General features: G+C 42.4%; 1 protein-coding gene across 1 annotated transcript in view; it reads left to right on the top strand.

The window, feature by feature from the left end:
• RFTN1 (raftlin, lipid raft linker 1) overlaps window positions 1-15360 on the top strand; it is a 203783-nt gene that overhangs the window by 74760 nt on the left and 113663 nt on the right. The window contains exon 3 of the mRNA XM_030876368.3: window positions 2711-2897. Within this exon, the coding sequence (XP_030732228.2) occupies window positions 2711-2897 (187 nt within the window). The remainder of the gene's footprint in view (window positions 1-2710; window positions 2898-15360) is intronic.

Raw genomic sequence — 15360 nt, 5'->3', positions numbered from 1 at the left:
ACTTCACAAGTGTGCAGTATCTATGTGAAGAAAATTTTAATATGCACCCAAGGGACCCCTAAAGAGTCTTGAATAAACAAAAATCATGCAATGTTCTTGGATGGAAACTTGCAGCGTGATGAAAATATCCATTCTCGGGAGGTTGATGTTGTTAACTTTCTGTAAAATATTGTTTGGCTTCAATTTCCAATTCCTGTGGATTAAAAATATAATCAAATAGTGTGAGGGGGAGCAATAAATGAGGAGTTTGGGATTAACATATCCACACTACTATATATAAAATAGATAACCAACAAGGACCTACTGTACAGCACAGGGAACTATATTCAGTATCTTGTAATAACCTATACTGGAAAAGAATCTGAAGAAAAACAGATATATATAGATATGTATAACTGAATCACTTTGCTGTACACCTAAAACTAACACAACATCGTAAATTAACTATACTTCAATTTAAAAAATGGTTAAAAAGAAAAAAATCCATTTTCTCTCACCAGCTGTAATTTGAACATGATCCGATAAAAGTATCAACAAGATTTTTTTTTTTGAGGGACAATTTGATGACCTGATTTTAAAGACCATTTGGAAAAACAAATAATTGAGAAGAAACAGAAAGATTCAGAAAATAAACAGGAAGATAGGAAGATTCAGGAAATAACCTGACCAGATTTTAAAACATAATATGAAACTAAAATTGTTAGAATAGTTTAATAGATCATAGTCATAGACTTAAATATACTTAAGAATATAATATATGATAAAGGTGACATCTCAAATCAATGCGGAAAAATGGATAAACTGGGGGTGGGTGGGAAAAGTTGAATTCATATTGCATAAATTCCAAATGGAGCAAAGATTTACATGCAAAAACTGAAATATTACTACAGGAAATCACAAGAGAATTGTTTTATATTCCGGGTCTCTCTGCTATGACATAAAACTCAGAAGCCATTGAAGGCAAGATTGATAAATTCAACTTTATTAAAAAAAATTCTTCATGGCAAAACCCGTGTCATGCAAAGTCAAAAGACAATAATTTGGGAAAGATATTTGCAACTGTTATTACAAATAAGAAATGAATTTCCTAATGTATAAAGAGCTCCTACAAATCAATAGACAAAAGACCAATAACCCAGTAGGAAACTAGGCAAAGATTTTGAACAGTTAACAGAAAAGGCAACATAAATAGCATTTAAACATGAGATGTTTAATAAGAAAAAGTACAAATTACATAATGAGAAGTATAAATTACCACCTCACAGGGATCATATTTTTTGTTGTGAGATTAGCCAGGGCGTGGGAAAAGAAATAACCTTTGTACCTCACTGATAAAGGAAAGCCCTTACTGCACTGTGGAGGAGATTTGGCAGTCTCTAAAAAAATTACAATGCATTTATCTTGAGCCCAGCAATTCCACACCTAGGAATTAACTTTTTTAGGTATACCGTACATGAATGCATGTGAAATCATGTAGGAGTGATGTTTTCCATTGCAGTATTACTTATGAAAGCAAAAGTTTGGATAATCTGTGGTACCTCACACAGTGGAACACTTGTGCAGCTGTAAAAAGAATGAGGAAGAGCTCTGTGTACTGCCATGGAATGATCTCCAAGAAAAGGATACTGTTCATTGATAAAAATGGATAAAAAGCTGGGTTGTAACATTATCCTACCATTTGTGTAAAAAAAGTGAGATAGATATATAAACTTATTTGTGCACAGATTCAGCGATTATTAACATATATACAAAAGAAAATGGATAATACTGGTTGCCTCTAGGGAAAGAGCCTGAGGGGCGGGGGATTGGGCTGGAAGACTTGTCACTTGAACCTGTTGACTTCTGATATCTTGTCTGCCCTTCTCAAAAAGGTTTTTTTAAACCCCAATTTTAAAATACTTCAATAGGGAGAAAACACTTGTTTTGTTTTGCATAGTTCTAATGTTGAGTTAATTTGAGTGTCCTTTCAAGTATTGATTACCCTTTTATGCTTTTCAGGAAATTGCCTGTTCCTATATTCTGCCCATTTTTCTTGTTTTTGTTCTTGCTTCTGTTTTTTGCCTGTTAAGGAAATTACCCTTTTGTCTTAAGTGGCACAGAAATGTTGTTCCAGTCTGTCTTTGGACTTTGTTTTGCTGCTGCTTTTTGCCACCCGGCAGTTTTACGTTTGTGTGCAGTTGTCATCGTCTTGTGATCCTCCTTCTTCATTTCTTTCTTTTTATTTTCTGAGGGGGTGGAAGTGACTTTTCCAGTGTGATCTCTGAGAAACTTGCTCTAATTTTTTTTTTTCCTGCGGTACGCGGGCCTCTCACTGTTGTGGCCTCTCCCATTGCGGAGCACAGGCTCCGGACGTGCAGGCTCAGTGGCCATGGCTCACGGGCCCAGCCGCTCCGTGGCATGTGGGATCCTCCCGGACTGGGGCACGAACCCGAGTCCTCTGCATCGGCAGGTGGACTTTCAACCACTGTGCCACCAGGAAAGCCCTGGCTCTAATTTTAAGCCATCCAGTCACCAGTACTTACGGAGGAGTTGGAAATTAACCAGCAGTTTTGTCGGTCCCCTTGAAGACAGTAGTTCAGATGGGAATAGACTCATGTGACCGAGAGGCGACCTGGAGATTTTCTGCTGAGCTGAGGGGAGAGGGATGTGGATGCGTGGGGTGGCCGGTCTGGGTGGGTCTCTGATGAGCCTCCCCTCTCTCCACTCCCAGCCGAGCTCCCACGGGCCTCGGCCGTGAGGCTGACCTCCCTCCGTGACCTGCCCGCCCAGCTGCTGGAGCTGTACCAGCAGGGCTTCTCGCTGGTGGCCCTGCACCCCTTCGTGCAGCCAACCCATGAGCGGGAGAAGACGCCCCTCGAGAGCATCTTCAGGGCCATCCTGATCAAGAAAGCCGACAGGTAAGGCCTCTGAGGGTGGGCGGTTACCTTAGCATCATGAGGTGCCTCATGTGTGTTGAATGAAGAAGGGAGGGGAGAGGAATAGGGTTTGTGGATGTGTGTGTGTGGAGTTTACATCTGTTCCCAGGGCCTCTGCCCTCTGACAGGTAAGGCCAAACATTAGACAACTCGAGTTTCATAGCGTCTTGCAACTGTCCACACCAGACGGCATAAGTAGAGAATCCACGTTATATCCTTTCCTCCTTCAATTTACTGCATTACACTCAGCTAGAAAACTGTCTCCTTGAGGAGCTGTACTCCCAGAAGAGAGCAGCTAGTGAAAGTATACTACTATTAATCTGCAAAGCATGGCTGGGAGACACACTAATTTTGGTTAGAGGCTGTATACAAACTTCATATCTTCCCCCAAACTCCAGAAATACTTGAATATTTTGAACCCATCATACTTTCTGTCAATCACTTGGGAGGAAAAACAAAATTCACTTGAATCAAGTCCTGTCATTGATTTGGTCTTGATTTTGATTTTCAAGGCTTGGATGGTGTTTTTCAATATGGCTTTCCCAAGAATGCTTACTCTTATATTTTTATTGGGTCTAATTAGGAAAAGAGGTAGAGATTGGTTTTTCGAAAAGAGCAATATTAATTTTAAATGCTTTTTAAAAAAATGATGAAGGGGCACAGAGGGATAAACTAGGACCTTGGGATTAACATATACATACTACTATATATCAGTATAAAATGGATAACCAACAAGGACCTACTTACCGTATAGCACAGGGAACTAAATATTTTGTAATAACCTATAAGGGAAAAGAATCTGTAAGAGAATATATATATATATATGTATGTATATAAATCTGAATCACTTTGCTGTACACCTGAAACTAATACAACACTGTAAATCAACTATACAATAAAAATGAATGAATGAATGAATGAATGAATAAATAAAAACAATGAAGGTGGGATAGAAAGCACATTATGTTTCTGCTGCTCTTGTAAAAATAAAAATTGAAAGCCTGGCAAAGGAAATCAGACCTATCTTTTGGCTAGTTATCGTGGGAGAAATGACATGTGCTATATTTTAAAAAGAGAGTAGAGGGGCTTCCCTGGTAGCACAGTGGTTGAGAGTCTGCCTGCCGATGCAGGGGACACGGGTTCGTGCCCTGGTCCAGGAAGATCCCACATGCCGCAGAGCGGCTGGGCCCGTGAGCCATGGCCGCTGAGCCTGCGCGTCCGGAGCCTCTGCTCAGCAACGGGAGAGGCCACAACAGTGAGAGGCCCGCGTACCGCAAAAAAAAAAAAAAAAAAAAAAAAAAAAAAAGAAGGAAGCATGGAGGGTTTTCAAGAAAGGGAAGATGACATTGTCCTTGAGTTTGAGTTCCCTCTATCCAGAGTGCCTGGACCACCTGCCTGGATGACTTTAATGAACATTCCAGCTCCTTAATAAGCAGATACAGAGGAAGAATTGCTTGGATAACTTGGTGCCAGACCTTTGAAACTGGCCCCCACCCTTTTAAAGGAAGTTGCAAAAGCTTGGTAATTTGCCAAGTATGGTAATGAGAATGGTAATTTGCCATTCTCGTGACAAAAATGACCAACAGAATTTCCCCCACTTCTGTTTAGTATTGCATTATACAATTTTAAAGTTCAGGCATTTTCTCCCCTAGCAAATGCAATAACTGTATGTTTTTGCATCATGAGGAAAAGACCCCATGCTATGAAAAATAAACAAACAAAACCCAGCAGAACATTTTCTGTATCAGTAGGGAGTTGTGTGTTTGTTTTTTTTTTAAGTATTGATTTTAATCTAATGTTCATAAGGCAGCCTTTAGAAGCTCACTACCTGGTCTTTTAATTTATTTTTGGCTGCGTTGGGTCTTCGTTGCTGCACGCAGGCTTTCTCTAGTTGCAGCGAGCGGGGACTACTCTTCGTTGTGGTGCACGGGCTTCCCATTGCAGTGGCTTCTCTTTGTTGCGGAGCACCGGCTCTACGCACCCGGCCTTCAGGAGTTGTGGATCGTGGGCTCTAGAGCGCAGGCTCATTAGTTGTGGCGCACAGGCTTAGTTGCTCCACGGCATGTGGGATCTTCCTGGACCAGGGCTTGAACCCATGTCCCCTGCATTGGCAGGTGAATTCTTAACCACTGCACCACCAGGGAAGTCCAGTAGGGTTTAAGTAGTAAAAAATGAAACAAAGGAAATCTTGTGTGATTAATTTTTAATATGAGCAGTTGATGGTATTTTTTACCAAGTCTGCCAAAGTTCTGACAGCTATAGATGCTGATAAATGAAATGATTAGCTCTCAAAGAGGAGGTAAATGCCTTGGTTAATACTGTCCAAGTAGACAATATTGAAAGACCTGTACATAAACTGTTTAGATTACTATCAGTTTAAATCAAGTTCATTAGCAATAATCATCATGGAATGACTACTTGAAACTTGGATATCAACCTTAATGTGTTTGAAAGGTGAACGTAAAGTTTGTAGCAAATAATTAGCCTTTGGGGTCTGCAGTAAGAGCAGAAAAAAAAAATCCCAGAACCATACAAGCTTGCATTCACTCACTGACTCATTGAGTCATTTGCAGACATTAAGCTTGTGCTCTTCGTAAGGTATCGTGCTAGGGACTCTACTTGGTGGGAAGGGAGAGGGTGCAGGTGCAAGATTCAACTGCCCGTGGAACCTGCCTTCCAGGTACCTGCAGTTTACCTGAGAAAATAAGACATCCCTCACGCCATGGGAGTTTGGAAGAAGGAGAAGTCACCTCCTGCTGGAAAGAAAAACTAGGGAAATGTTTCAGGAGGAAATATTTCTTTCGGCTAGGCGTAGGAGTAATATGTCTGAAGTGAGAAGAGTTTATTCAAGTCTCACAATGAAATGTTTTCTAGTGAATTTTGAGTAATTTGAGAGCATCATGGACAGTCTAACTGTATCATCAGTTATTCCCAAAGCACAGTGCAGTAATGTTCCTCTGAGGCCTCTGCCAGTTGGATAAATTTCACTTCAATCCATGAAAAATTGCCCAATCCTTTCTTCTGAAAATTTTGATAACTGCCATTCCGTTTTAAGATGGCAGGCCAAACCACACATCTGAGTCAGTTTTTCTTGATCCTAAGTGTGTTCAGTTGAGTCAGTCAGTGGCTTTGAAAACTGACTCAAGAATGAATAGCCGAATATGAGATATTTGGTAAGTAAAAGGGCGATTGTACTTCCTTCTCTCAGGTCTTTCTTAGGAACACAGAGTGATTTGCAACAGACAATGTAGTTGCATTCACCCTGATTTCTAGGTACATTTAAGTTGTGCTTCATTTTCTTCGGGCAGTTTTCCTTAGAACGAGTTGCCAAAGATCTTAAAACTTGATGGCTAAGAGAAGTCAGTTATTAAAATGTCACTCTGATGTTTCATGAGTGTGGATTTAATTCTAGGTCGCTTTATGGTTGTAGCCGTAAGTACAGAAATGCATTGTGCTGCTCTATTTTTTAGCTGTTACAAACTGTCGTTGTTCACACACAGAGCTAGTTCAGGGTGTCATTGATGTGTTTTTTCATCACTAATGGGTTGAAGCCATTTGGGTCCAGGTCCTCTGGAATAATGCCTTATATGGAACAGGGAACCAGGACATTTGTGCCCTCTGTCGACATTCATCAGGTGCCTTTTGGCTTAGGGTCAGGGAGTGGGGCACACAGAGGACCTGCAGCTAATGCAGGGGGTGGGATTCTGAAACCCTGGTGGAGGGTGAAAAACGCGTATAATCAAAGCTGCCCTTGAAAATCTCTTTAATTGCCCGTGAAATGTAATCCTGTAGCATCTCTCTACCCTATGATGCAGGCTTTCCTTCAGGACTAGATCAGATTGGTGTTTCCAACAATGAGCCCCGTGGGGAATAAGTCGGTTTGGGTTTAGTGTGAGTGTTCATTGGAATCACACCTATGGTGGTGAGATGCTTGCATCCAGAGAGGCGTCTGTGGGAACTAAGATAGAGAGAAGAGGATCTCCCCCCTCCCCCCGCCCCGCCCGCCGCTGTCTCACATCCATTCTGGAACACATCTGCCTGAGACTAGAATAACTAGCACCGTTTTAAGTGGTAAACGTTTCCGCCCTTTCAGTTAGATTTTTCTAAGGTAAATGAGCAAAGATCACTTAAAGAGCTCCCAGCTCTCAGGAAACTTATCTGCTAGGAAGATGTAAAGTCTGTATGCAAATTATGTGAATGCCCAGCTTCATCTATGGGTCTTGGTTTTTGTCTCTCACCTGGAATGTGTTAATGGGGGCTTCAGAAAAGGAGGCTCTGTGACTCTCATGTGCTCTGGGTCTGGACTGATGGGTAGATTTGAACAGGGGCACCAGGGGTGGGAAGGGCCTCCCAGGCAGGGGGACCAGCCCAGGGGAGCCTGGAACCTGGAAAAGCAGACCACGGATGATGTGGGGTGACTGGAGCGTGAGGCCCAGAGGGAAACGGGGAGAAAAGGCATGAGAAGGGTGAGGGCCTGGGTCACGAGGCCTCTGATGGCTGGGCTAAGGAGTTTGAACTTTATCCTGAAGTCAGTGGGGAACCACTGCAATATTTTTGTTTTGTTTTAGAGGAAAAACCACTGGAAGTGCTGAGTTTCCAAAAGCCTAAGAGGGGAAGAAAACGGAAGCTGAGAAAACATGGCACCTGTCATGGTGGGAGGTGATGGGTAGCTAAAGTCGGTTGTAGTGAGAAGGTGAGGGTATGTGTCCCATAGGAGGAAATATTGGATTTAATGTGTAGCTAGAAAGAGACAGCATGGAGGAAGAGGGAGAATCAAAGTCTAAGTGAGCTTTGGAATCCGAGGGCCTGGGCGGGGTAACTGGAGGGGACAGGGGTGGGGAGGGGAGGGGATGTGTCTGGGTGGGGTTTTCCCAGGCGCAGACCCCAGACGAGGCTTCACATGCAAGTGATTATTAAGGAAGTGCTCCCAGGAGGAATCAGGATCAGGGTCATGGGGCAGGGAAGGGGAGGTAGCCAGCAAGGGTGGCTGGTCCTCTGGGGAGCAGTGAGTCCACCCTGAGGCTGGGGATCTGGTTCTCACACTCCTGCATCCAGGAGCTGTTGGCCGTGAGCTTCCCCGCACACTTCCAGGTCTGGGGCACATCCAGGTGAAGCGGCTCCAATAGCCAAAGATGACTGCAAATCACGCAGAAGCTGGGGGGACACACAGAACCGGGAGGGGGGATGGGAGGGACCTGGGTGGAAAATGGAAAGCATCCACCGCAGGAGGAGATGAATGGCATCAGTTTGGTCGCATCGTGTTTCGGCCGTTGCTGGTGGCACGTGCCCCTGGGAGGTGTCCCCCGGGGAGCCGAGAGCCAGGAGAGAAGGCCGAGCTGGGGGAGGCTGTGGAAAGCCATGTGAGGCCGGGGTGAGCCCATGAGGACCAGCACGCTTCTGTGCTGCTGACCGAACCCCAGCTGCTGTGGTCCTTTTTCTGTACCAGATGCTTCCAGTGATCCTTAGGAGGGATGCAGTGGCCTGCTGAGAGCTGTGCTGAGTTGCTGTCTTCCAAACGGACCATATGCTTGGAGCCTGAGAAGGTTTTCCTCTCTGACTGCACCAGCAAGCTGTTCTCACAAGTGCTTACGAGCAGCACAGAGGCTTAACTGAGTCAACTGGCTGATCAGTGTCAAGTGATGCAGAGACAGACAATTCTGTTGGCTTTTTGCTGTTTTATTTCTAGGAAAGCAAATCTCAGAGTGTTCAGCTTTCCCCCGTGTTTCCCTTCTTAGGGTAGGATTCGGAAACCTTGACGACTCTACCTTTGTCCTAAGACAGGGGCTTACAACGCAGTTGCCTACAGGGGCCAGGCCCCTTGAGTGAGGACTCTCGGGTCCTGGAGAGCCCATGCCTACCTGTCTCTGCTCCGTTGTTGCCAAGTGTTGCCAGATCTTGTACTTTTTTTAAGAAAAGCCAGAAATCTGGATTTTTATGTGAAAACTTCTCTTTTTTTAACCGTTGCCTCGCTTTTTCAAAATAACATTGTGTATCCCTGACCCACCCTACTGGCTGCCATCTTGTAACCTTTAAGATTTCTGTGTGGTGCTTGCTTCGGGGGAGTTCGTCACCCACCCTGTTCTCCTTTCATACACGGCAATCATCAGACTTCTGACTCTCTTGTCACTGTTTTCCGTATGTCTGCCCACCTCCCCTCCCCCTTGCTAAATCTTCTTTCGTCCTTGGATTCCCATTACTTACTTAGAGTGCCAGGTGCTGAGTAGTGGATCAATAGAATTTTCCTGAATTGAGTGGAATAAAACCGTGCCGTGGAATTTTGCTACCATCTTCCACCAAACGACCATAAATCCATTGAAAGATGGATTTGTCTTTGGTTTACATATCTAACCAGTACCCAAAGTGCATCTTGTTAATGTAGCCACACAGCAGCATGGACCCCAAGTAATGGAACACACACACACACACACACACACACACACACACACACACACACACACACACACACACACACACACACAAGATCCTTTCATTGCCAAATAGCAGTGATTTGCCACAAGAGTAACATACATTATTTTTCACTCTTTTTTTTTTTTTTTCCTTTTTAAAAACCATCCAAAGGATGGCCTTCAAAGGAAGGGAAATCTTTGTGGACCTTAAGTGGAGTACAAATGCATTACCTTGCTGTATGGTCAGGCCAATAAAGATGGCTGTTCTCTCGCTCTCTGTACATCCCCTGCTTGACCAGTAACTGCTTGACCAGTACCTGCTTCACCTATACCCTACTCACAGGAGTGACCTTCTTAAGTACTTGCCCCAGACCCCAGCTAGTGGTGGTTCTTATCAAGGGACAATAAGGGGGTGGCCCTCTGCTGGTTTCCCTGGTAACTGATGAGGCAGCCTGATGTAATCCCCCTGTAACTGGTAACCTCCTCTCTCGCTGGGCATGAAGCCTGCCTTCAGGTTATGTCTGCCTTTGGCCATGCAAGGTAGGGTGTCCCTCCAAGACCTTGCTTCAGACGTGTAAGCTCCCCATCCATGAAACCACTGATGTCTCTGTTGGTGACTCAGGGCTCTTTCTTCGGTCTTAAGATCTTAAAGCCGGGCAAGTGCAGGCCTTGTAGGCCTGCGGGATGCAGCCCAACGATTGGCTTTTTTTTTATAGCCCACGAGATAACATGAACCTTTTCTCTGGCATTTGAAAAGGGCAGAATTGGGAAAGTACAAAATTATATTGGAACTGAACAGAAAATTCTTTTAAAAATTATAGTCGAAAGTGTCCTCTTTAAGAGGCCTTGTGTCTCTTCATGTCTAATTTCTACCAATTACTTTGACTCTTGGGAGAATTATGGGGCTTCTAGAAAGAGGTTTCATAATTAAATGAAATACACAGGGGCTGGGGGCACCTTCTGGGATGTGCCCTAGAAAACGCTCACACGCGAGGCTGGGCTTCAGCCTGGGGCATCTGATTGTTGGAATCACACGTTGGGAGGAAAAGTAACGCGGGCCTAGCGGTGATTGACACGTGTTACTGTGGTGGAAAAACCACAGCAGCTGGTTTATTCCCAGAGAGCAGAAACTGAGGAAGGGGGACTCAAAGTGCTTTTCTTAAATCAGGCGGGGAATAAAGGTGTTTGTTTAGCGAGGAGCTTGTTGTTTGGGGTTCGGATTTGGGAAGGGCCCCGCTCTTTGCCCACGGCTGCCCCTAGCTGCTGGCGTGGGAGCATCCTTCTTCAGGTTTCTCAAGCTTCCCGGGGTGTCGGGAGAACTTGATTAGCTCTCCAGGGCTGCCGCCCGCCCCCTGCAGAGCTGTCCAGCCTCACTGAAGATTACCTTAATGTATCCCTATTTTCCAGGTCTCACTCCTGAGTGACACTCTTTTCTGGCGTGTTGAAGTTTCAGGATTCACTGTTAATTATTGTGTTTGCACTTTCTAATCTAATATGCCGGTGTAAAGCCACATTCTCTTGGGGAAAGAGAGTTTTTTCCCATCCACACCCCTAAATGGCTTGCCTACCTATTCTTCTGTCTCTCCAAGTGTCGGTCTTTATCCCAGTGGAGAGAACAGGAAAGCCGTGCGTGGTTCGTGTGAGACCTCATTTCCCTCCCCTGTTTGATAGCTGTCCTCGATTGCCTGTGTCTTTCCCCACATTTTATTTATTTTTTTGCCTCCTCTGAGAGAGAGAATTAACATAGTAGTGATTTTCAGTCTTTCTCAGAAGTCATTTGGAATGGCAGAGAACAGCAAGCACATATCCAAAACGCAGCAGCACAAACACTACAGTTCTTTGAAATTTCCTCTTGATCTTAAAACCTGCGCAAATACTACGGTACCATGACATGTCTGTATTTGTTTTAAAATAAAGTAAATAATAGCCCTCTCCTCCCACACTCTTCAAATTAAAATGGACTCTAGAAAGGTTTATTATGTGACATTGCAGGTGTGTTATAGGGACACTTACTGTTAGGAGGGCCATGTGCACACAATATAGGTCATTTGGTTGCACACAATTTTATTTGTTAGATTTTTGTATTTGCACGCCTATTCCGTATTAGATTTAGGAACTCACATTGTCTTCCTGGCAAAGTCTTTTTTGTCTTTACTCTTCTTTGTCAATCAGAGGTAACTTAGATTGTGTCCGTTTCTCAAGCTAAGAAAGATGCAGTGGGCATGACCAGTGTTGGAGCCTGGAAACGACTAGTACTCATTCAATTTTGCATTTTTAGCTATGAATGCAGCGGCAGGTGAGAAATAACTTCCAGATCCATATAAGTACATTGTTAGTGATTGCAGCATTCTTGAGATCTTGATGTAATGATTATCTCTATGATCTATCTAGCTGTTTTCTATAATTTTTTAAATGGTTGAAAGATGGAACCATTTTACAAAGAGGTAAATGCTGTAATGTGATTTAGTGGAGTACATCATTTCATTTGCTTCCTATTCGGCGACCACAGGATGGAACTTAAAATGGCTACAAAGATTTTAAAAACCAAATTAGTGACTCCTATTCATACAACACCTGAGGGCCTGAGAGCACTTTTGCTTCATTTCTGTGTGTGTTAAGTGTTATAATTTTGTCTCACTATGTCCTGATGATGGTTGATTTTTGCCGTTAATATTTGTTGAAAACATTATTATGCGTTCAGCCGAGGGTTTAGACTTCCTCTATTTTATAGCTAAAAGGTACTATTATCTTCTGTTATTCCTTGCTTCCATTTTATTTCCTAAGAAAATTAGACTGAAGTAGATACTAATGACTTCTCAGTACTGAAGTGTGGGGCAGGTGAGTGGGAGGGTGTGGTGGGGATGGGACGTTCCATCTTGAGGCTCATGGCTCAGAAATACACCATCTTTCAGCTCAGGGGCCCGGAGCTTATGGAAGGGTCCTCAGAGAATTCCCACAATCCTCTGGGCTTCGCAGTATCAAGGGTCCTCATAGCAAGGCTATGGGACCACAGGCCTGGTTACCCCTAAGCTGGTTTCAGGACATAGGGCTGCCACTGGAAACCAGCTGGAGCCCCCCAAATGGCTCCATTCAGCAGGCTAGCTGGGCCTTGTCAGTTTCTGCACTGAACAGTTGTATGCAAATGATGGTTCTAAGGCCATTCGTGTACTATTTCCCTCTGTTCCCTAAAATCAAAAGCAAAATGTACTAGGTGTCTGTGTCTTCTAAGGTAGTGACCCTTATAAGAGAGAATGAGGTGAGCACAATCTGTGCTCTGGGGGGATTTATAACAACTTGAAATTTTCATCCTCGACTTCTATAGTTTAAGTCCCCGAAATTGCTCTGTCAGGCAACCTGGATCTTAACAAAAAGGGAACAAAAAGCCCATTTTCCTTGTGAAGAACATTTATATGTTTGCAGGCACTTCTTTTTTGAAAAAAAATTATTTTATTGAAGTATAGTTAATTTATTATATTTATTTCTGCTGTACAGCAAAGTGATTCAGTTATACATAGATATACATTCTTTTTTTATGTTTTAGTATTTATTTTATTATGAGAATTTCAAACATAAAAATAAGCAGACAGAATAATATAATGAAACCCCCCTACCTATCACCCAGCTTCAACAACTGTCAGTTCATGGCCAGTCTTGCTTCATTTGAGCCCCCATCCACTTCTCTCCTTCCTATATATATATACATACATATATATATATATATATATATATATATATTTTTATGGCACAGGGAACTATATTCAATATCTTGTAATAGTCTGTAATGGAAAAGAATCTGAAATAACTGAATCACTTAGCCGCACACCCGAAACTAACACAACACTGCAAATCAAATACACTTATTGTTTGATTTGTAAAAAATATATAATGTTGATCGTTCACTGTATTTTTTCCATTAAACAAATGTTCAAGTTGTCAGTTTTGAAAACAAAAGGTCTCTCTCATTGCCAGGTGACATGCAGAATTGTTAACAACTGACATAGGATAGACACTAATTAAAAAGAACACAGACCATAAACAAGTAAAATAGCTATAATAAGGCACATGAGCTGAATATAGGTCCCATATATTATCATTTTTGATCATTTTCAAATACTATGTGTATTAGGTCTTCTTTGTGTATTCTTTTTTTTTACATCTTTATTGGAGTATAATTGCTCTACAATGGTGTGTTAGTTTCTGCTTTATAACAAAGTGAATCAGTTATACATATACATATCTTCCCATATCTCTTCCCTCTTGCATCTCCCTCCCTCCCACCCTCCCTATCCCACCCCTCTAGATGGTCACAAAGCACCGAGCTGATCTCCCTATGCTATGTGGCTGCTTCCCACTAGCTATCTACCTTACGTTTGGTAGTGTATATATGTCCATGCCACTCTCTCGCTTTGTCACAGCTTACCCTTCCCCTCCCCATATCCTCAAGTCCATTTTCTAGTAGGCCTGTGTCTTTATTCCTGTCTTAACCCTAGGTTCTTCATGACATTTTTTACTTTCTTAAATTCCCTATATATGTGTTAGTATACGGTATTTATCTTTCTCTTTCTGACTTACTTCACTCTGTATGACAGACTGTAGGTCCATCCACCTCATTACAAATAGCTCAATTCCGTTTCTTTATATAGCTGAGTAATATTCCATTGTATATATATGCCACATCTTCTTTATCCATTCATCCGATGATGGACACTTAGGTTGTTTCCATCTCCGGGCTACTGTAAATAGAGCTGCAATGAACACTTTGGTACATGACTCTTTTTGAATTATGGTTTTCTCAGGGTATATGCCCAGTCGTGGGATTGCTGGGTCATATGGTAGTTCTATTTGTAGTTTTTTAAGGAACCTCCATACTGTTCTCCATAGTGGCTGTACCAATTCACATTCCCACCAGCAGTGCAAGAGTGTTCCCTTTTCTCCACACCCTCTCCAGCATTTATTGGTTCTAGATTTTTTGATGATGGCCATTCTGACTGGTGTGAGATGATATATCATTGTAGTTTTGATTTGCATTTCTCTAACGATTAATGATGTTGAGCATTCTTTCATGTGTCTGTTGGCAGTCTGTATATCTTCTTTGGAGAAATGTCTATTTAGGTCTTCTGCCCATTTTTGGATTGGGTTATTTGTTTTTTTGTTATTGAGCTGCATGAGCTGCTTATAAATTTTGGAGATAAATCCTTTGTCAGTTGCTTCATTTGCAAATATTTTCTCCCATTCTGAGGGTTGTCTTTTGGTCTTGTTTATGGTTTCCTTTGCTGTGCAAAAGCTTTGAAGTTTCATTAGGTCCCATTTGTTTATTTTTGTTTTTATTTCCATTTCTCTAGGAGGTGGGTCAAAAAGGATCTTGCTGTGATTTGTGTCATGGAGTGTTCTGCCTATGTTTTCCTCTAAGAGTTTGATAGTGTCTGGCCTTACATTTAGGTCTTTAATCCATTTTGAGCTTATTTTTGTGTATGCTGTTAGGGAGTGATCTAATCTCATACTTTTACATGTACCTGTCCAGTTTTCCCAGCACCACTTATTGAAGAGGCTGTCCTTTCTCCACTGCACATTCCTGCCTCCTTTATCAAAGATAAGGTGACCATATGTGCGTGGGTTTATCCCTGGGCTTTCTATCCTGTCCCATTGATCTGTCTTTCTGTTTTTGCCAGTACCATACCGTCTTGATTACTTTAGCTTTGTAGTATAGTCTGAAGTCAGGGATCCTGATTCCTCCAGCTCCATTTTTTGTTCTCAAGATTGCTTTGGCTATTCGGGGTCTTTTGTGTTTCCATATAAATTGTGAAATTTTTTATTCTAGTTCTGTGAAAAATGCCATTGGTAGTTTGATAGGGATTGCATTGAATCTGTAGATTGCTTTGGGTGGTAGAGTCATTTTCACAATGTTGATTCTGCTAATCCAAGAACATGGTATATCTCTCCATCTACTTGTATCATCTTTAATTTCTTTCATCAATGTCTTATAATTTTCTGCATACAGGTCTTTTGTCTCCTTAGGTAGGTTTATTCCTAGATATTTT

Source organism: Globicephala melas, chromosome 4 (genome assembly GCF_963455315.2).
Source record: "Globicephala melas chromosome 4, mGloMel1.2, whole genome shotgun sequence".
In the NCBI taxonomy this organism is placed as follows: Eukaryota; Metazoa; Chordata; class Mammalia; order Artiodactyla; family Delphinidae; genus Globicephala; species Globicephala melas.
This window is presented reverse-complemented; position numbering and strand designations above follow the sequence as displayed.